The 22122-nt window shown below is 53.7% G+C and overlaps 1 protein-coding gene across 5 annotated transcripts in view; it reads right to left on the bottom strand.

Annotated features, from left to right (window-relative positions):
* Positions 1-514: 514 nt before the first annotated feature.
* Positions 515-22122, bottom strand: part of MAST2 (microtubule associated serine/threonine kinase 2) — a 200113-nt gene continuing 178505 nt past the window's right edge. For all 5 annotated transcript variants that reach the window (XM_058680613.1, XM_058680620.1, XM_058680626.1 and 2 more), the window contains 21 exons: positions 19765-19840; positions 17707-17916; positions 14102-14203; positions 12467-12599; positions 11641-11702; positions 11364-11449; positions 10522-10730; positions 9668-9806; positions 7758-7890; positions 6556-6721; positions 6034-6135; positions 5724-5846; positions 5437-5546; positions 4966-5120; positions 4514-4797; positions 4221-4415; positions 3174-3400; positions 2853-2975; positions 2438-2574; positions 2137-2330; positions 515-1984 (listed from right to left, as the gene is read on the bottom strand). In XM_058680613.1, coding sequence (XP_058536596.1) covers positions 555-1984; positions 2137-2330; positions 2438-2574; positions 2853-2975; positions 3174-3400; positions 4221-4415; positions 4514-4797; positions 4966-5120; positions 5437-5546; positions 5724-5846; positions 6034-6135; positions 6556-6721; positions 7758-7890; positions 9668-9806; positions 10522-10730; positions 11364-11449; positions 11641-11702; positions 12467-12599; positions 14102-14203; positions 17707-17916; positions 19765-19840 — 4396 coding nt within the window. In that variant the 3' untranslated portion in view covers positions 515-554. The remainder of the gene's footprint in view (positions 1985-2136; positions 2331-2437; positions 2575-2852; positions 2976-3173; positions 3401-4220; positions 4416-4513; positions 4798-4965; positions 5121-5436; positions 5547-5723; positions 5847-6033; positions 6136-6555; positions 6722-7757; positions 7891-9667; positions 9807-10521; positions 10731-11363; positions 11450-11640; positions 11703-12466; positions 12600-14101; positions 14204-17706; positions 17917-19764; positions 19841-22122) is intronic.

Here is a 22122-nt window from a genome sequence, read left to right as displayed (position 1 = left end):
GCCAAAACCCAAGGTCTCTTCTGCCTTCCTCTCACCTGATCTCTGTCCACCAGGCAACCCCTCTCCCTACAAAAGCGTCCCTCTCAGTCCGTGCAAAATGACCCCCTTGCCTCCCAGTGCCCCATGCACGTCCACACTACAAGATGAGTGACCCTTCAGCTCCAGGCCCTGCCCTGGTTGGGTCCTTTCATGGGAACAGGGAAGCCTGAGCTCCTGGCCCACTGCACAGGAGTGTCAGCTGCTCTGTGGCCCCAGGCTGCTCCTCACCACAGGCTGAACTCCTGGAAGGCCATTAAAAGTGGCTCTGGCCACCCTACTGTATGTGCCTGGACACTCTCCACTGTGGGCAAACGGCCATCACCCCCTTACCAGGGTGAACTCGGACATCAGTCCCTGAAAGTCAAGGTGAGTCCACGCCTTCCCCTGGAGGTGGAACTGTGCCCAGCGGCAAGGCAAGCCCGTGGGTGGGTGTGTGCAAATTGAAGGAAAGAAGCAGGCCAAACACAAGGAAACGGTTTCCGGGGTGTGTATTACTCAAGAGACGCACACGGCTGCTAGGTCTGCTTCAGAAGCTCATCCGGCGTCAAGGCTGAGTCCTGATGCTTCGGGTGGCTGCCTGGCTCCCGGCTCCTCCAGCGCAGGCTGAGCCCAGGCTCCTGGGGGACCGGGCCACTTCCCCCCAGGATGTCCTGCCTCCTGTCACCCGAGGCATCAGGCACTTGAGTGACACTCAGGGCTGGCTTGCCTTTTTCTCCTGGTATATACTTTGGATCCCAGGGCCAGCTTTGGCCAGGAACGTCGCAAGGTGGCTGGACCAGCATGGGGTCACCGGCTGGCTGTGATGTGGCCTCGTGCTTAGGGGACAGGTTCTCATGGTGCATTGTAGTGGTGGCAGCTTCCGGGTCCTGGGCGCTGGCCGGCCCACCGCCCGGCATGGCCTCTTTGCTAGGGGATACCTCATCTGGGCCCTGGATAAGGCACCTCCAAGGCCACCCGCCTGTGTTCCCAGAGGTGGTGGAGCCGGCAGCCCAGCAGCTGGCAGGGCCCAGGGACGCAGGGCTGGGACAAAGTGCTGGTGCTGCCTGGGCATGGGGGTGCCGTGCCCTCCAGCAGCCCTCTGGGGGCACGGGGATTGTGGCTGCTGAGGACCGGGTAGTCACCTCAAGCACTTGTGGTCCCCTAAGTTTCCCCTGGGGGCCAGCGGGACTCTCTATTCTGGGTGGCCCCAGGGTGACCCCTGTTACCAGGCCCCTGGGTGGGCAAGTGTCCTCCTCCGCAGCCTGGCCTGCCACGCCCAGAGCTGGGCTCTGGCCCGGTTCTGAGTGGCGAGCTGAGCCTGCGCTGTCCTCAGGCCCCTCATCAGCATCATCCTCCGACGAGTCCACCTCGCGGATGGCTTCCTGCTTCTGTAGTGACTCCCTCCGCTCAGCCCGGTCCTGCCGGAGGGTGCCCAGGGCCCGCGAGGGGGCAGGCGGCAGCACCCCCTTGCCAGCCAGCATGGCCCTGGCCTCCAGCGGGCTGGCCTCGCGGGGCGGCAGCTCCTTCTTGAGCTCCGAGTGGGGCAGCTCCAGGCTGTGCTTGCGGGACGCTGCCAGCTTCTCGGCGGCGGCGAGTGCGGCTGCCAGCTTCTCGGCCGACTGCACACGCTTGAGCAGTGGCGAGCGCGGCGGCTCAGCACTCTTGGGCCTCGACAGTTGCCGGCCCAGGGGAGGCGACAGATGCAGCTTGGCGGGAAAGGCCTGGGCTCCGTGGCCGGAGAGGGGCGAAGGGGAACGCTGCGGGGAGGACGCAGGGGGCGGTGAAGGTGTGTGGGCCAGAGGGGACAGCGGGATGCTGCCGGCTGACTTGCGTCGTGGCGAGCGATACTGGCGCTGCAGCTTGGGTGCCAGGCCATGGAGCGAGCTGGGTCTGGTATGCCCGGAGCCGGCCGGAGAGCTGGGCACACTGGAGCTGGGAGAGCTGCTCTGCGAGGAGTTGCCACCCACTTGGAAAAGACAAACAGGGGCGCGCGGCTTAGCAGGGCCATACGCGGGACTGTCGCAGGTACCACGCCAGAGGTCCCACAGGCCATGGGAAACCTCCGCGCTGGGGCTGTGGGGGACCCCCAGAGTCGGAGCTGCGGGAAGCCCTTCGTACCTGCGTGCACGGCTTCAAGGGTCCCACGGTAGCCCTGGGTGGGAGACCGGGGAGAGAGGCTGTGGCCATGTGTGGGTGAGCCGGGGCCGCTTTCCCCCGACGACAAGGAGCGGTTCAGGGACGAGAGGCTGCGGCTGGTGTGCAGCAGGGAGGCCTGCTTGGTGATCTTCCGGAACAGGGAGCTCCTCTTCCGGCTGCAGAGGGGAGGTCAGGGCTGAGGGGTGCCCCTCAGCCAGCACACCACATGCCTGCCAGGTGCTAAGCGGGCCTAGGGCCGAACCCCTGATGGCTGCCAGCTCACCTCTCCTGGCCATCCTTGCCCCGGCTGCGCTTGCTTCTCCTGGCCATCTTGGCCCTGTAGCTGCCTTTTCGTGCTGGTCCCACCTTGATGGACGTGTTCTCCAGGGGTGTGGTTGAAATGGACACCTTGTTTCCACTCTGTGAGGGCAGAGTGTGAGGTTGGCGGCCTCAGGGGGGAGGTTCTGTGCCCCCCCCAGGCCCCAGCACAGCCCTCAGCCCAGTTCCAGCTCCCCCCGCCCACCGGGAAGGGGCAAGCCGGGGTCCCTGTGGGCGGGGTGGTGGTCAATGAGGCTGCTGCACCATACCCACGTCTGTGCATGTCCCTGCATCTGTCCTTGGGGCCAGCTGTGTGTTCCAGGCCCTCCCATGTCCCTGTGGGCACACTCAGGAAGAAGAGGGGCACACCCCACACAAACCTTCAAGATCAGCTCCACCACCTCCGTGTGTACCAGTCCATGCACTGGCTCCCCGTTCACGTGTGTGATGAGGTCACCCTGGCGCAGCCCCGCCTCGCTGGCTGGGCCTCCATCCTCCACGTGCTGCAGCCGGGAGAACAGTGCTCAGCGTACGTCCGCACAGCATGCACTTGGCTGTGCTCGCTGCCCCACCACTCTGACCCCGGGAGCAGCATGGGCAATGCCAGAAGCAGGGACAGACAGGTTCCAGTGAGGGGTGGAGTGGGGTGGGAGAGTGAGGAAGCCAAGGACAACAGGTCGGGGGGGGGGGGCCACACTTACCCACACCATGTGGTGCACGGTGTAGACATCCGAGTCACCCATGTAGACGCGAATGGCCCGCAGGGTGAAGCCGTACTTCTTGCCAGCTCGGTGGATGATGATGGGAGGCCTCAAGCCGCCAAGGGCTGGCAAGAAGTCCCTGCTTGGAGAGGAGTCCCTGGACGAGGGGTTGGATGACTGGGAGTGTGGGGACATGGGGCTGGCCAGCGGAGAGCAGGCGTGGTGCTCTGCAGAAAGAGAAGCAGAGGTCCAGCGGTCAGAGACCTGGCAGGTCCATCCTGGTGCCCGTCCAGGGCTAGCTGTGCACACCTCGTCCCTGCAGCGCTCGTGGGGGCCAAGTGACCAGGTGTGGCAGTTGGCAGCTATGTCAGGGATGACTCAAGTTCTTCATGCTTACTTAAAGGTCACAGTTACCCTATGAACTAGCCATTGTTAACATTTGTATTTTGGGGGGGCCGGTATCTTGGCTCAGTGGGTCAAGCTACCACCTGTAACACGAGTATCCCATAGGGGTGCTGGGTAAAGTCCTGGTTAGTCCATTTCTGATCTAGTTCTCTTACTGTGCTTGGCAAAGTAGCAGAAGCGACCCAAGTGCTTGGGCCCCTGCTACCCACATGGCAGACCCAGATGGAGTTCCTAGCTCTGGCCTGGTGAGCCTCAGCCACTGAAGCCTTTTGGGGAGTGAACCAGCAGGTGGATGATCTGTCTCTCTGTGCCTGTTTGTATGTAATCCTGCCTTTCAAATAAAGAAAACCTAAAAACAAAACCCCCTACTTTTTGATGTGAACTTGAAGCTTAAAGAGGCTGGGCAACCTGCTTGAGGTCCACAGCCAATCAGCCATGGAACCAGGTTTGCTCACCAGCTCTTGCCTCAAAACCCACACTCACTGTGCAGAGCTAGCCTGCCTTTTGGCAGGTGCACATCTCCCGAGACCTCAGGGGTCACAGCCAAGGGACACATGGTCTCTCAGACACCTGTGCTTGGTAAGCATTCTCTCTCTGGGCCCACAGATTCCACAGCCTCTCCAGCTCCCCAGCGGGCCTTACCTGCAGGAATGAGAAGGGACAGGGCTGTGGCCGAGGCGGACTTGATCACTTTGTTGATGGGGCGTGTGGCACGCTTCTCCAGGGAGTCCCCAGAGAGCAGCCGGTGGCGGGCCCTCCGCACAGCCAGGTCACTGATGGCTTTGGAAGTGGCTCCCTCAGCCAGGTATGGGGTGCTGTGGCCCCGAGTCTCCATGGCTATGGGTCCAAGAAAGCAATGAGACCCAAGATGTGGGGAAGCCCCCTCCCTGCAGTTGCCCCCAGTCTAGGCCCTCTGGTCACTGGCTGGGCCATACCTGGACTGGGACTACAGCTCTGGCCAGCAGGCTCCTCTTCCAGCTTTAGCCACCGCTCCCCAGGCCGCTCAGGGACAGGCCCAGGTACCCCCTCCCCAGACGGGGGTGTCAGGATCCAGATACCGTCCTGCTGCTGCCGCCGGGGGACACAGCTGACCTCCTCAGGCCCCTCAGGGAAGCGAGGCACGTCCAGCAGGCCTGAGCAGCGGCGCCGCACCGTCATGGGAGGACTGGAGTCACTCTCCGTGTGCGAGGACTCAGACACTGATAACCGTTTCCGCAATCTGGGGCAACACGAGGCCTGGCGTGAGCTGGCCTGGCATGTGCTCCCTGTGCTCTGCTCAGGCTCCTCAGGCACACCTCGTGAGCCACATGGTGTCCAAGCCCCTCCTGAGCTCTGCCACAGCCAATGAAAGGCCAAGCCCCTGCCCTGGGTACACCCCGGTGCTCACATCTCAGGGGAGCCAATGATCCAGCTCCGATCCCGGCCCTTGAGCCCTGCCAGGCCGTCTGAGCGGTCTTCCTTCTCCTCGCTCAGGCTGCGCTTGGTTGGGGGTGGCGTCCGGCGCTCCTCAAGCAGTGAGAGCCGCTCCATGCTGCTGTACACCTGCGGGCAGGGATGGCCGTTCCTGATGGCCACAGCCCCCAGGCGCAGAAAGCACCCCAGCATCTGGCATGTGCACATCTCCTGGCACGAGCCAGCCCTTTCTTCCCTCCCATGAGGTGCAGGTAAACACAAGGGGACAAGCCAGTGGTCTCCTTGTAGGGTCAGGCACTACAGTGCTGTCAGGAGATCCACATTGTGCAACCCCAGTCCTCAGCTCTTTCTAGAAGCAATCCCACTGCTCCCCAAGCCTTCCCCAGACCATGTCCCTCAGTGTCTCCTCTTCCCCCAGGCATGCAGCGGGGCCCCTCAGCCAAACCTTGTTGAACCTTGGGGAGCAGGAAGAGAACTGACGGATCTCTAAGCAGCCATCCTCACTCACTTCCTCCTCGTCCTCAGAATCCACGTGATGGTACCGCTCCGAGCGTGCTGGGGACAGATGACAACTGCTGTCAGCGCCCCTGCCGGTGGTCTTCCTGTGACCTCATCAGACCTCAGCAGGACCCTGAGAAGTCAGTTGCTCCCAAAGCCAAGTTCAGTGTGCACAAGTCCCTCTGGGAAAACAGGCAGGACCCGCACTCCACCCCACCACAGCAGTAGTCTTACTGTCAAAGTAGCTGGTGTCGTCCTCCGACTCCAGTTGAGGGATGAATTCAGCCTTCTGCCTAAGAAGGCCTGTCCAGTCCAGCCCCGTGAAGAACGGGTGTTGTTTCACCTCGCAGGCACTCCCTGCAGACAGGGCGGGCACGGGGCGGGATGGCTGTGAACAGGGGCACCAGGGCTTGGCAGCTCTGCCCCCAATGCCTGGCCTCAGGACCTGAGGACTGCCCGGATCTGAAGCTGTGCCCCGAGGTGCAGAGATGCAGCTCTGTCCTGGCACGCTTTGGTGGGGAGGAAGACTGCAGCCCTGGCCTACCTGTGCCCAGCCTCTCCAGAGGGTTCTGGTGCAGCAATTTGGAGGTGAGGTCCTGTGCGTCTGGGGGCAGAGCATCGTCACCCTCGGGCCACACAATCTCATCTGCAGTATGAGGGGACAGGGCGGGGAGATGGGGACAGAGCAGGGAGATGTCAAAAAGGTCCCAGGGCTCCACCCGGAACCCTAGGAGCCCCTGCCTGTGACCCTGGTTTCTGTCCTTCCCAGGGAGCCTTCTACACCTTAGCCTTTGTCTGGTGCCCTGTGGGTCAGTGAGGACTCCTGTCCCAAGTCACCAGCTTGCTCTGCCTTTGAAGCACCGACATGCACTCACAGGAACACCCACATCCACATGGGTAAACACACAGGAGCAGCCTGGGGTACACAGGACGTAGGTACCCCCCACCCTCTATAGACACACACATGGGAATCCAGAGCAAGAACCCTCCAGTCTCCCAGAAGCATGCATGTGTCACATCTGTGCACCCAGAGTGTCTCCTGACTGGGCCACGTGATGGTACCTACCGCTGATCACCTGCCCAAATAGCTCCTCTGGCGTGTCTCCAAAGAAAGGGACGCAGCCCACCAGGAACTCGTACAGGATGATGCCCATGGCCCACCAGTCCACGGGCTTCCCATAGCCCTGCCGCAGAATCACCTCAGGCGCTATGTACTCTGGGGTCCCGCACACCTGAGCACAGAGAGGCCAGGCCGGCTTAGCACTGGGAGGCAGCACTCTGGCACGGTGGCTGGAGGGGTGGGGATGCCTCCGGAGCAGAAAATTCTCTGAGTAAAGACCCAGCTCCCTTGTGAATATGCTAAGCAAGGTAGGGGCTGATGTGGTAGTGCAGCACACTAATCCACCTGCCAGTGCCAGCATCCTATATGGGCACTGGTTCTAGTCCTGGCCGCTTCATGTTCCATCCAGCTCTCTGTTTATGGCCTACGAAAGCAGCAAAAGATGGCTCAAGTCCTGGGCCTCCTGCACCTACATGGGAGACTCTGAAAGAAGCTCCTGGCTCCTGGATTTAGATAAGTCCAGCTCTGGCCATTATGGCCATTTAGGGAGCAAACCAGTAGACAGAAGACCTCTCTCTCTTTCTCTGCAAAAAAAAAAAAAAATCTGCCTTTCAAATAAAAATGAACAAATCTTAAAAAAACAAAAGCAAAACCAAAAAACAACCAATGGAGCCTGAGCATGAGTTTCCATAGTAAGTCCAAGGTCTAACTGTCACCTACAGCCATCTCTCCCTGCACCCCGACGGCCTTTCCTGCCCTCTGCTCTCCAGGTCCCCAAGGGACAGACTAACCAGTCTCATCACTATGGCAGGGACTGTAAAACCTACAGCCTCAATGGTCAACTCCAGAGGCTACTCCAGGAAACCAGGCCCAGGTTGGTGGCCCCTGGAGCTGTGTGCTGAGCAGGATCCGCCCCTCTGGAGCCCTCATGCTCGCCTCAGGCTGGCAAGTCCCAAGTGCCTCCAAGGAAACTGCTAAGTCACATACATTCTTCTCTATACATGCTGAGGAAGAAGGGGACTTGGGATTTTACATCCTCATGATTCTCATGGCCCATCCTATTACCCAAATGAGCTACTAACTCAGTGCTTCCCCAGACCCAAACAGTGGAGCAGACAGGAACCCCTGGCCTAGCATCTGGCCTAGAGCGGAGAGGTGCCACCAACATGCTGGAATTCGCCCCACAGCATTCAGCCTTCCTTCCTCACCTGCTTGTCCAGGAACTCCCGGGCATCCTTTTCGATGTGGCCCTCGTACAAGTTTGTTGTCAGACTCATGAGGCCAATTTTAGAAAGTCCAAAGTCTGTGAGCTTGATGTGGCCCATGGATGTAATCAAGAGACTGGGAGAGCAGAGAAACCAAACAAAACTGGAGTTACTGTGGTTTTCAAGAGTGCCAGCCTGTACAGATGGCCCGTGTGCTCCTCCCATTGTCCAGAGGGGACTGTGGGACAGAAGCAGGTGGCTTCGGCAGAGAGGCAGGCAGTAAGGAAGGAGCTCTGGCTGCGCATACTACTTTCCACAGAAACAGTGCACCTGCTCCACCACTTGTTTTTGCTCCTGCTGTTCTACTTGGGGGCAGGGGGCAGATGGGGAACAGTCTCCTCACATAGAGCCAAGGTCAGCCCCCAGTAACCAGTGCATGGAAAGGAAGCGTGGCACATCATCTTGTTCCATGTCCACAGCTGGTTCAGAAGAGGGTGTAGGGAGAGACTGGAAGCGAGAGCCCCTGATGCACTGTCCCAGAGTCTCCCACTTCTGTGTTGCAGGTCTCATTCCACCTGTCCCTCCCTTTTACTTTTAAGACTCTTCAATCAGTCTCTCTGGCAAAGCCACACCTCCCATGTGCTTCCTCTTCTCAATGAAACCAGCAATTTCTGTTATCCACTCGGTGCTAAGTGCCTGAAAGATGTTCTGCCCCTGAGATGTTTTCTGGAGTAACACCCCACAGAGGCAAGTATCAAGACCTCTCCCTTTAGGGAGGGGCACCTGAGGCTCGGGGATATGGAATTAGCAGCTGATGCTCAGACTTCGCAAGTAGAGGTGCAGCTGTGTGAGCCTGAGTCCACCTCAAGTCCACACTACTTTGTGCCAAGCTGGAAAAGCCGGATGGCATTCCTGATTCTTCCCACCCCTCACTGCCACCCTATCTCACTTTTCCTTGCTGCTTGCCGGCACTCTCCACGGCAGCCTCCATCCTGACCTGTGCTGGGACGGTGCAGGACTTGTTAGTTGTCTCTGGCCTGGTCTCTCCCGCAGAGGTCTCCCTGTATGTGTACCAGCATTGTGTCCCTTCTACACTGAAACCACACTCTGCGTGTCTCTTCTATGCCATCTGTGGCTCCCAGAGCTCCGCACATGAAGCTGGAGCTAAGAGGGATAGAGCAGTCAGTCAGAGCTTCATGACTGACTTCCTTTCCGCATCCTGGGCCTTTTTTTCTCACCGACCCCATGAACTGCAGCTGGTCCTAAGGGGGGTTTTCAAACTCACATGTGCCCCTGCACAGGCTCTGCTATCAGAGCATAGAACCTGAGTTCGCATCCTACTCTGCAACCACATCCCACATCCCAGGCAGGACCTGCTCCCATCCCCACACTACAACCACATCCCACATCCCAGGCAGGACCTGCTCCCATCCCCATACTACAACCACATCCTATATCCCAGGCAGGACCTGTTCCCATCCCCACACTACAACCACATCCCACATCCCGGGCAGGATCGAAGCTCCCAACCATATCCCACACTGTGGGCAGGACCTGCTCCTGTCCCCCACTACACTGCCATCCCAAATGCTGGGGCTCTTCTAAAACCCAGAATCTGGTTTTTGGCACACAGTAGGTGTCAGCAAACATCAAGACAGCTGCTCAGCCATCTACTGAAAGTGCTTCTTCCGCATAGCTTCTTCCCCAGAGCTCCTCAGTGACTCTTGGGGGTCACTGAAGCCTTACAGTGCTCTGCCAGATCCTATGCAATGACCTTTGCACTTGCTTAAGTGGGCATGCACTGAGTACTGTTTCCTAGCAGTTATCCTGGGACAGATTCCAGTGTGCCATTGCCTCCAGTCATCCAGAGACCAAAGGGGGGGATGGCACAAGGGCCTGGACCGTGGGCATACTTGTCAGGCTTGAGGTCACGGTGCACAATGCCATAGTTGTGCAGGTACTCCAGAGCCAGCACAGTTTCTGCGAAGTACAGACGCACCATGTCCACAGGCAAGGCCCCGATGTTCTTTAGCAGAGTCGCACAGTCTCCTCCTGCAACAAGGTCACTGTAAGGGGAGTGTCTAGGCCCCTGCTCCAGCCAGTTCCCAGCATGGACTACCTGGTGCTGCTGCTGGTGTGGGTTGGGGGCTGGGCTGAGGGAAGGGAAAGCCACGGGAAATGCTGGAGCCTACCAAGGCCACTGCTGAGGTCAGAGAGGGGAAGTACCCAGGCTTCTCCATCTTTTAGCTGACTTCTAAGGATCAGACCACTTTTCAGAGTAGAAGCAGGCCTGAGTGAGTCTAACAATGTTCATTTCTCTCCACCCTACTGGTTTCCACTAGTCTGAGTAGCATAGTGAGCTCCCAGCACATACTCAATGACTCAGAAAGGGGAGTCTTGTTCAGCTTCAACCTCAGACAGGCAGAATCTTTGGAAGCACTGCACAACAGCAAGAGGGGGCAGAAAGGCCCAGCAGCAAAGCTACTGTTCCTCTCCAAAAATCTTCTAGCCATTCTCAGAGGCTCATGTGTGGTTTTAAGGGATGTCATCTCTGTAAGCAGTCAGCCAGGGCCCAGATGCAATCATTTCAGCATCTGAGCTTGGGCTTTTGCAGTTCTACTGCCTCCTGTGTGCTATTTGATGCCAGCAGGAGTAGCTGTCAGCCCTGAATGTTGACCCTTCCACAAAGATGCTAGTCCCTAGGTCACGGTAACTCTGACATGTCTTGGCCTCCAGGCCAGGCCACTCTCCCCAGCACCTTCAGTACCTTCTACATACTCCATCACCATGCACAAGTGGCGCTTGGTCTCAAAGGAGCAGAACATGCTGACCACAAAGGGGTTCTCGGCAAAAGTCAGTATGTCGCGTTCCACAAAGGCCTGCTGGATCTGGTTGCGCAGGATCAGGTTTTGTTTGTTGATCTTCTTCATGGCGAAGCGCTGCCGTGTGGACTTGTGGCGCACCAGGAATACAGCCCTGGGAAACAGCCCGGCCCAGCCCAGTCCCCATGGGCCCTCAGCACCTGTGCTCCCCAGCACCCACCGCCTCCCGCTACACTGCAAAATGCAAAGAATAGAGGAGCAGGGTGTATACATTAGGAAGAGGGATCTAGAACCCTGGTCCACAGAGCTCTTATCTTGTTTTTTACCTTATTTTTATTTACTTGAAAGGCAGAGAGACAGAGAGAGAATCTTCTATCTGCTGGTTCATTTCCCAAATGTTCATAATAGCCAAAACTGGGCCAAGGTAAAAAGAGGAGCCTAGAACTCAATCTGGCAGCATCTTAGATGTTGTGCCATACACTTGCCCCTAGTTCTTATATCTCCTGATAGAACAAGCCTGGAACACATAGCTCAGAGCTTTCCCAGAGCCCAAGGAGAGAAGAAAGGCTTCTAAGATGGGCAAGAATCCCGTCTGAGAGGGAATAATCCTCAGATGTCAGGAAACTTATCACTTGGCCTCCTGAGGGGACTTCAGGGAGCAAGAGGATCTACCCCAATGCTGCCAGAGGACCGAACATTCCATTTCTCCTCATTTGAGAAAGAAGAGACCATAGTCTGATCTAGCTCTAGGTTCAGCCATACCCTGACCCCCTCATCCTGTCTTTACCCATAGGCGCCATTACTGATGAGCTTAATGGTTTCGAAGTCCTCCTCTGAGGGGGTCTTTTTAGATGGCAGAGATGCTCCTCGACCCTAGAAGACAAGTGACAGGTGGGAGGCAGGCAGGCCTCTGTGGGCCCGTGTGCTCGGGAAGCTGCTGTTGCCTCCCGCCCTGCTCCCTGGGGGTGGAACGGCTTCCTGGTGCTGGCAGCCACCCCTTCTTAGGTACTCTCGTCAAGAGAATATGGAGGTCGGGCTCCAGGACTAGGGTGAAGGGTCTTTACCTCGATGGAATCATCTGTTTCTGGAGTGTCAGGACTGTCATAGCTGCTGAGATGAACCATTTCTAGAAATAGAGCAAGGAAACAGAGAACAGTGTGCGCGGTAGCACCAGGCATCTCAGCAGGACCCTCAGACCACACAGTGTGTACGTGAGCAGGCCTGCATGCTTTCTGCATCAGATGCCGTCCCATGGCCCCAGGCACGGCTTCTCCAGCAGCCAATCAGCCACATATTACTGCTGCCCCTGCTTCTAGATGCTCAGTGCCATTCACAAGGCTTGGCCAATCTTATAAAATCACTTCTCAAACTTGGGACATTTCCTGGAAGGCAGGCTGGGCTCAACATTCCACTTCTGTCGCCAAGACTGCTTGGTGTGATGGGGCTGCAAAGCAGGTGTGGCAGGAGCAGGACAGCACCAAGCGGGCCCCCAAGCCCCTTTAAGTCCATCTGGGGATCCCTCCAAATCCCTGAGCTGGACTGTCCCAAAGACACAGAAGGTTCTGTGGTGTGGCCAGCAGCAGAGGAGGTGATCATTTTTGACAATGTAATTGGGGGTTCTCTGCTGTTAATTTTTTGGGGGTGGGGGCTTGAGGCTCTAGAGCCAACTCAGCTAGCTGGGCCCAAGGCCAAACGTGCGGGGGCTGTATCAGGTCAATTTAAGTGACAACACCGAAGGCATCAAAGACAGGCCACAAGTGCCTTCCATAGACCTGAGGCCCTGATGCCATGTGGCCTCTCCCATCCAACTCCCTCTTCTCTGAGTGATTTCTTGCCCTTAGAACTGGTAGGTAGTGGGGCCTCTTTGCAGCCATGTGACAACATGCTCACCCTCGAGAGGATCCCGTGTGAGGCCCAGTTGGCTAATGATGTAGCGCGGAATGTCACATTTAATCCCATGTCCCTCTTTGGCATGGCCCTCAGCTGCTTCTAACAGGTGATAGAACTCCTCAGGGTCAAACTCCTATACCAAAGGAGAGAGGTAGTCAGTGGTGAGAAACACAAGTGAAGACTGCTATTTCTGTGGTTGTACAGTATGTAATAGAGGGGATGGACAAGATCTTCTCATTGGAACAAGACACCTGAATGCCCAGGAACATGATCCAGCGACCATAATAACGGGGACAAAGCTGTCTCAAAGGGCACCTCCAGACTGGACATACTAAGTATATGCCATCTTCACAGCAACTAGAGCTTTTCGTTCCAAGAGTGCTCAGCTGTTTACCCAGGCCAAGCCTTGCACCAGCCCAGTGGCCCAGTCAAGGGCAATCCTGGAGCACACTCCCCTGTGGTACACCAGAACTTCAGCTCACAGCCCTAGTGGTGCACACTCATCCTCAAATAGTAACTGTGCACCTCTCCTCATGCCAGGGACTGGAGATCCACATGTCCAACACACCACAGTCCTTGTCTACACGTAATAACCGCAGTCTTACTATGTGTATACCATGCGCCATGCTCTGGGCACTTGGTGGGAAAAGCAGGCTCACAGGGATGGACTGACTTGTCCATAGACACAGACAGGAAGGACCAGGCAAGCAGCAATCAGACCTGGACTCAACTCCAAGCTCATGCCTGGCCACAGATTTCATGCTCTGAAGGGAGGGGCCCTGGGCAGACCACAGCCTTGCCTCCTCTCTGAACCATGCTTTCAGTCCCTCTGCCCTCATTACTTGGAGAACTGCACTGTGGCCTTTATAGATAATGTAATATGATTTACATACAACACATTCTATGGGATATAAAATACATCCTGACAAAACTGGCTATAAACCTGACCTTTTGCATTCTTACCTAAACTTTCTGGAGGTTCAGGCATTTACAACAACACAAACCCCTGCCTGAGCTGGGGATTCAACAACCTCCACGGTCCTGTACCATCCAAGTCTATCACTCGGACACCCGGAACTCCACTGAGTGCCCTGATCAACGTGCCTTCCATGGCACACTTATCCTCACCCTGTGGACCATCTGAAGGAGGCGTGGCCTGTGCACCCTCTTCACTGGGTTCCCACACACCTTGAAATGACCTCAGTTGCAAAGTATCTTGCAATAGACTTACAATGATTCTTAGACTCCTTACCTCAACTATGGAGGTCAGATACATTCTTTCATGTGTGCCTTCTGTGTCTACACAGCTACTTAGAAAGGCAGCTGTGTGATGAAATGAAGGACTCCATCTGTGCACACTAAGCTGGCCTCTTTCCCTCAGTGTCTCTGGCTCCCACAGTCCCCACTGTTAGGGTCTGCTCAGTGTGGGACTGGGCTGAATACTGTTCCCTGTTACACCCTCAGGGACTGCTGTTTGTAGTCACAGAAGTCTGTCTGATCCCCCAAAACTTATGAATGATAGAGAAATAAAGGCCCAGGAACACACAGGAAATAGCAGTGAGTGCCACCATGGCTTTGCTGTCTCTTCAGCTCCCTGGCTCCTCCAAGTTTTCCCATCTTCCCGAGTCCACTCACCAGGCATTCCAGGAGGCGGGCAGGCCGGGCGATGATAATCATCAGCTTTTTCACCAGCTGCATCACAAAAGCCACCTCCGAGCTCTCTGAGCGTTCGTGAGCCTGCGGAGGAGACCCGAGTCGCTGGAACAATCAATCTCCTTGGCCTGACGTGGACATGGTGGGGTTGTGCAGGTCCAGGGAGGACAAAGTCGCTTGGGGAGAAAGCACCTGGCAGTGCAGGGTGCTTTGCAAAGCCAAGAACTGCAAGTGTGCCCCTCAGAAACCATTTCAACTTTGGGAATCTGCACAATACTATGCACAGACCTGTAGAAACACAGCTTTACCCATCTTCCATCTGACAAGCTCTCTTACCCCCCAGTTCCCAGCGCAGAGGCTACACTCAATGGAGCCTTCACTGATGTTTGCTCCCCACCCCAGATGGACCACAAGGAGAAAGATTTTATCACAGCTGGAGGATGACATGGTGGCGTTTCAGGGAGGCCACTCTGACTGCAGTGGTGAGAATGCGCTCTGCACAGGAAAATGGTAAATGAATCATTGTAAGAATGAAGATGTAAAAGGCCCAAGTCCAGACAGTAAGAAACGTGACAAACAGAAAGAGCTGGGTCATTTCACAGGCACATCTGAAGGAACGAAGAAGCGGGGACAAAAGGTACCACAAGTTCAATTTCAAGAAAATTTCAGTCGTTCCATTCATGAGAAGACAAGCAGCTGAAATATGCAAAGCATACATTACAGCTGGTTGTAGACAGAGGCAAAAGCAGAAAAGATAAGTCCAGTTTTAGATGTGAACACTTGGGGTATCTACGCAAGACACTTCTGCAAGGCCCAGGAGCCTTTCTCTCTCTGTCTGAACATTGCTCTGACTTCCAGGAGGGGCCTAATTTGTAATTACAACTGCACCCTCCCTCCCTCCTCCAATGGCCATTCAATGAGGATCATTTGCCCAGAAACTTGAAAATGGACGGAAGGACAGCTGTTGACAACAGCATAGCAGAATGCTATAGTCTAAATGTGGGAGAAAAGGGAAGGGCCTATTGGTCATGGGACAGAGAAAGATCAGCATGGGGACCAGAGTTCAGAAAAGAGAAGAAATATATGCTGAGTTATCCCTTCCAGCCTCTTCTTAGGGCCTGGTTAGATTCCTTTCTTCAAATCTTTAAGATCCTCCCTTCTTATCCCCAAGAGTTTTCCTTTACTGCTTAAACCACTGAGTCAGACTTGTATTACCTGCAACACAGACAATGAACCAATGGGAGGAAATCAAAGTAGGGGGAGTCTTGGGGGCAGCTGGAGTGCAGTTGTCCCTTGGCATCTGTGGGGATGGGTTCCAGAGCTTTCTAAGACACCCACACATGCAGATGCCCAAGTCCCTTATAGAAAAGGCTGTAACAATTGCAAACAACCTAGGCATAGTCTAGACTATTCATAATACCACATACATGTAATAATATAAATGTTATATCAACTGTTGCTGGACTACATTGCTTAGGGAGTGATGGCAAGAAAAAAAAAAATCTGTGCAGGCTTCATACAGACAGTTCTCATCACCTGTTGTAGTAGTTCCATCATTCTGTTTCTAATCCAGCACCCTGCTAACAGCCTGGGAAAAGCAGCAGAAGATGGTCCAAGTGCTTAGGCCCCTGTCACCCACAGGGGAGCGAACTAGCAGATGGCAGATCGCTCTCTGACTCTGATTTTCAAATAAATGAATCTTAAAGAAATTATTTAAAGTACTAGTTATGAAATGAAAAGGCTGAGCAGTTGGTAAAATTTTGTTTGTTCCTTTAAGACTTTGTATAAATATTGTCAACTCTGGAAGCCCTGTCCCCGTCAAACATACACACACACGTAGAAAAAGAAGCTGCTCCCCTTTCCACATTCTCCTGACACTTTGCTCACCCACATGGTCCCAGCATGTTGCATTTAACGACCCATCTCTTTAGCTACACTACAGGGCTGTGTGAGCACAAAGGCGGAGTGTTCGAGAATGCATGATCTTAGGCTCTGGAGTAAGATGAAACTGTCTTTGGGTTCTAGCTTTGCTGCTTAAGAAATTGGCTACCTTGGGGATAACTGAGCTTTTTAATTTTTTTAAAGGATTTATTTATTTAAAAGGTAGAACGGCAGAGAGACAGAGAGATCTTCCATCTGCTGGTTCACTTCCTAAGTGGCTCCAACAGCTGGAGCTGGGCTAATCCAAAGACAGGAGTCAGGAGCTTCTTCTGGTTTCCCACATAGGTGCTGGGGCCCAAGAACTTGGGTCATCCTCTGCTGCTTTCCCAGGAGCCCATATGGGATGCCGGTGCTGCAGGCAGAAACTTTGCTAGCTACACCACAGTCCAACCCCTAACTGAGCCTTTTAAAACTTTAGTTTCTCCATGTGTATATACTAGTATTTTCCCTACAAAGTTGCTGATTTGATAAATTACATGAAATAACATAGTTTCTAGCATAAGTGCTCTGTGAATATTTATGATTTTTACTACTTTAAGTGGAGATGAGATTGCTTCATTTTTCAATTTAACACCACTGACTGATGCCCTATGACTTTCATGATAAAAATCTAAAGATCCTCTCATGGTCTGTATGACCTGGCCCCCAATTTAGCTTATCTGGTTGGCCTAGTGCCCTTTCCTCGCAGGTGTCACTGAGCTTTAATGGAATGTACCGAGTTCTGGTACACCAGGAAGAGGCTGTTCATGCTGTTCCCATTGCTCAGTTAACTCCTGACACTCTCCAAGAGTCCACCTTCCTGAACCTTTCCTCTGCATTCAGAACCTCCTTCTACTTCATGTTCCTTGGGGACATGGCATAGCAACCAATGGGGGTAAGAGCTCAGAGTAGTGTGTGGCACACAAACACATCAACAGCTCTCAGCCGCTATTTTGACTGTAAGTACGTGCTATTGGGTTTGTAAAGACAGTGCTAATCCCCGAGACAGAGCATGTACTGAATTTTTTCCTGCATTCCAGAAGCTGACCAGACTAAGGAGCAGATGAGCAGGCTTACTTTGAATGCACTGCTCTTTCAACTCCAGAGGCAGTCAGTCTAAGAAAACGTCTGACAGCTTTGGGCAGGCCATTGTTTCACCTTGCATTGGAGTGTATCTATTCTCACTAATAAAGAAGATCCCCCCTTAGAGAACACACCATACCAACACATAAGCCCACAGGATAGAGCTTAGCTGAGAAAAAACAGCTGCAAGACTCTGCTCAAATTAGTATTTCTAGCCAAAAAAGGCCCACAGCAGCCCTAAGGACCACATTTTGGCTTTGGATAACCAATCTCTTAGCCAGATACTTGAATTCTATCAATGTTAGAGACTCAGGTAGAGTGATACAGTTTTGAATTAAGGAAATAATGGGCCTTTAAAACTGATTTTCTTTGACATCAAGCAGTCCTCTTCCAGTGTGGCAGGGGCTGGGGAGGAGAGGAGGAGAGGAATGTCAGCCCATCAGCACCACACTGAGGGTGACTTGGGGACATGACCAAGGAAGCACAGTGGCCCACGGGCCTGGGATGACCGGGACGCTGTTATTCTTGCTCCTGGGTGGGACCACTGCAAGGAGGCTCCCAGGAGCCCCTGCATAGACACTCACATCTTGCAGCAGCTTCTCCAAATTCTCCTGAAGTTCGTAGAAGTAGTGTGACGTAATGAGGCCATTCCGAGATTTATCCAAGCAGTCTCGGGCCATCTCAATCACCTGGTGGTGAATGAAGCTCAGGGCTCCGTCCGCTAGGGGCAGCACGCTGTCCGGAGTGTTGGAGGCAATGAACTCTGCCAGCCGTTCTTCCATTTGTGCAGTGGCCTAGTAATACAAGCAAGAAAAGTGACAGTTTCCTTTCAGTTCCAGCCCAGCTGGAGTTAAGCCTGAAGGATATGCTAAAGCCTACGGATGGGCTCCCTGCGATCTTGGCCTCCTGGTGCTGCCTGTGGAAAATCTGATACCTAAACCAGGCAAAGTCAGCATGCCTTGTCATAGTGCTCAAGGCCCTCTGTGACCTGGCCTTGCCTGGCTCCCATCACTTCCTACAGGGAATGTTCTTTTGCTCTAAGGACAAGAAAGGTTTGCTGTTCTGCTCCAGCCTGTGTTCTCTGCCTCTGCCTGTGCTTATGCTGCTCTCTGTGGCCAAGTCTGTCAGAGCAGCTCCTTCTCCTCCTCGTTGACTCAGCTCTAGCATCACCGCTCCTCTGGGAAGTCATTCCTGCCCCAGCTGACCAGGGATGCTCAGAGAATATTAACCAAAGATGTGAGCTGCCTAGCTGCCAAGGACCAGCTGAGATGGGAGAGGCTGTGGAGCCCCAGCAAAGCAAAACAGATCTGGCTCAAAACCCTTTCATGCACTGAACCATGCAGTCGGTCAGAATAAAATGACAAATGCACATCAGTAAATAAGCTCACAGTTGCCTGTGTAGGACTCAAGTCTTTCCTTTGCCACCAAGTGGTGTTTCTGGACTTCCAGCATGTGTCTGAACATATACATATACGTATATGTCTGTGTCTATGTGTGTGTGCGTGTGCGTGTGTGTGGAGAGGAAGAGAGAAAGTGAGTAGAATCAAGGGAAGGAACTGTAACATGTTTTCTCTAATAAACAGCTCACCACAGGTGAAGGATGTGAAGACATGCTTTGTCAACACACACAATGTAAAAGGGTGAAGAGACAGCCAGTACATAAGAGGAAAGAGGAAAAGATTTGTTTCTGGGCCCTTTCAGAAGAGCTTAATGTTCAGAAATCCTCACAAACTCTTATGAGAAGTCAGAGAAGTTAAATAATCCATGCAGGGTCACACCACTGCTAACCAGGGACAGACTGGGGTGCAGCCAGTACGGCTGGCTACTGTGCTTCACTGTGAATGCCAGGAAAGACAAGCACAGGGGCTGCAGAGCACACCTGGAAGCTGTGTGGCAGCAGGTGGGCTGTGTTCAGCACAAGGACAGCCATGGGACCAGGGAGTCACATCGCTCATCCCCAACAGACCGAGGTGGTCTGCATGGAAGCTGAAGAGGCCTGAGCATGCTCCTGCTCTCCATTGCTGTCCTGCAGACACAGCTGGCTGCTTTCTGCAGGAGGCTGCCCTGCTCAAAGAAACGCAACTGGGCAGCCAGAAGATGCTTGCAAACCCAAGTCATAACAGTGGTTCCTCAGCTGCCTCAGGAAAGCAGCCCACTCCCTTCTGCCCGCTCTGCTGCTCACCAGTGCAGACCCCACCACTAGGAAGCAACCCTGAGGCCCCTGTCTGCCCCCTTCTTGCCAGTCCGGCAGTCCTTTGTCTGGGCACTCTCTGGTGTTGCCATCAGGTGCTGCTCAGAAATCTGAATGGTATGTGAGTGCTCCCAGAGGGTGAGGCATCCAAGGGAGGGACCTGCTGAGAAGTCAGCCTTTCAACTGTCCCCACCCCTTTTACATATGGTGGATGTCTTTCTGCCATTCCCCTGCGGACACCTCTCCTTCCGGGGAGTGCCTGCTGCCTCCCACCTGCCCACAGGCTGGAAGCTCCTGGGCTCTATCTTCCCCCTGGGTGCTGCCTTTAAACTCTGCTTCTCTGTTCTTGTGGGAGGCAGCACTTACTTCCCTCCCACCAGTCCTCCCTCTGGGGCTGGCATAGGCAGCTGTCCTGGGGTCATTACCTGTGTCCCTTTAAGTGGATCCTTACCTTAGGGAATCTTTCTTTGTACACATGATTCATCATTATTATTTCACTGTCAAAGGAAACTGGGGACCGTCCAGGACTGAGTGAGAAAGAAACAACTATGTTATTTAGTGCTTTGAAACCATCAAGGAGAAAAATGGCCATCCCCAGAGCCCCTGTTCTCCCACTGTTTCCAGGATGCACTCACTCTAGTGAATGCTGTTTCTGGGGCCTTCCTTATTCCTTATTCCTGTACCTCATTCAGCTCAATTGTATTATATGTGCTGCTGAAGCCAGTACCCTTGTTGAGCTCAAAACAGTGCTATCTGGGGAAAGGCTACCTTCCTTGTACAAAGACTGCTGCCAGGGCCTGTAAAGGCTTGGGGAGGAGGCCTATCCCAAACCCACAGGTGCTATCCTCAGATGACCTCCCTGGAGCAGGACTCTGCACGCTCCTTGTTTTGGCCAATGGGGCTGGGTACACCACAGGAGGTCTCAGTAACCATGTCAAGGCAAACCACCACCCCAGTAAGCAAGGGAAGATTTTACTATCCAACAATTTCTCAATAAGCTGCAGCCAAGAAGCCTAACTTAGCCCCTGAACTGGGACAAAAAAAGCAAGCCAGTCCAGCCTGTACTGAGTTCCGTATCTGGGTCTTCCACTGAGAAAGCCAGTATACTTTCAGACTTAATTTATGATCTTCCCTAATAATCTAAGTCTTTCTCTCTGGCTTTTGTGTGGTTCCTTCTCCTTAAAGAATTTTAACGTTTGAGTTGGGTTCTGACTAAGTTAGTGTCCTGGCATGATCATAGCTGGACTGGGACTGTCCCTCTGGGCGTTTCTCCCTAGATTGTACCATGTTCTGCCTCCTGTGCAGAAAAAGCATCATGTTTTTTAGAGCAATACTGCAGGGATTTCCCCTGAGCACCACTGGTCTTCTCCACCTTAATTGGCCTAAAAGGCACCAGCTCCCTTTCCTCCATGTGGGCTGCAGAGAGCACCAAGATTCAGGCACTCCTGCGCACAGGAACCCATACTCACTCATCTGTGTTTCTGATCTTTTGCACTAATGTGGCAGTCATCATGTTTAATTGTCTCTGAACCTGAACAAGTCTTCTGGGCCTGCTACGATGCCCAACCTGTGGGCATTCTTTCTGGGAGACACCATTCCTTTGGGGCTCCACCTGGCACATGTCAACCAGTTTAAGACTTCCCAGGGACCCTGGAAGGCTGAATTCAGTCATTAAAGCCAAGCTCCTTTGAACTCCATCCACTTTCTGTAGCCAGGAATTCTGGCTAATGCTAAACAGAATGGACAACTGAAAGAACTCACAGAAAAATCAGTTGTTAAGGTTTGTTTGGTCTGATAAGGTAGCTCAAGCGATACTGAGATTTGAGATAATTATGAGATGATTAGGATGAGCACTTAATGTTTTAGGGCTGGCATTGTGGCAGAGCAGGTAATGCCACTGCCTGTGATGCTGGCACCCCATACAGGCACCTATTTATGTCTGGCTGCTTTACTTCTGATCCCTGGTAACAGCCTTCCCAAAGCACTGGAGCATGGCCAAGCAGATTTTGGGCCCCTGTTGTCCTTCTGGGAGATCCAGACTCAGTTCCTGGCTCCTTCATTTGGTCTGGCCCAGTCTTGACTATTGTGGTCCTGTGGAGAGTGAATCAGTGGATGGAAAATTTCTTTCTGTGTGTCTTTCTCTTTCTGTACCTCTTTCAAATAAATACAGTTTGAAAAAGTAGTATTTATTTTTATTTGAAAGGCAGATTTACAGTCAGAAAGAGAGAGAGAGACAGAGAGAGAGAGAGCTTCCATCTGCTGCTTCATTCCTTAAATGGTTACAATGGCTGAAGTTGAACTGATCTGAAGCCAGGAGTTAGGAGCTTCTTCCAGGTCTCCCACATGGGTACAGAATTCCAAGGACTTGAGCCATCCTCAACTGCCTTCTCAGATCATAAACAGGGAATTGGATTGAAGTGGAGCAGCTGGGACTAGAACTGGCGTCCACATGGGATACTTGCACTGCAAGGTGGAAGAGTAGCCTGTTTAGTCACTGAGCCAGCCCCAATTAACTTTTTTAAAAGAGTGTGTCTTCTCCAAATCAAGCAGCAGCAACATTTTTAAAAGTTATTTCATCTACTTGAAAGGCAGAAAGGGGAAAAGGAGGGAGAGAGTCAGAGACAGATGGAAACATGTTTCATCTCAGTGAAAATTCAAATGCCCCCAACATCCAGAGCAGGGTCAGGCCAAGGCCAAAACATGGAACTCTGTGGGTGGGGCCCCAAGCATTTCAGCCATCTTCTACTGCTCCCCAGTGCATCAGTGAGATGCTGCATTGGAAGTGTAGTAGCTGGGACATGAACTGGCA

This window comes from Ochotona princeps, chromosome 2 (assembly GCF_030435755.1).
Source record: "Ochotona princeps isolate mOchPri1 chromosome 2, mOchPri1.hap1, whole genome shotgun sequence".
Classification (NCBI taxonomy): Eukaryota; Metazoa; Chordata; class Mammalia; order Lagomorpha; family Ochotonidae; genus Ochotona; species Ochotona princeps.
This window is presented reverse-complemented; position numbering and strand designations above follow the sequence as displayed.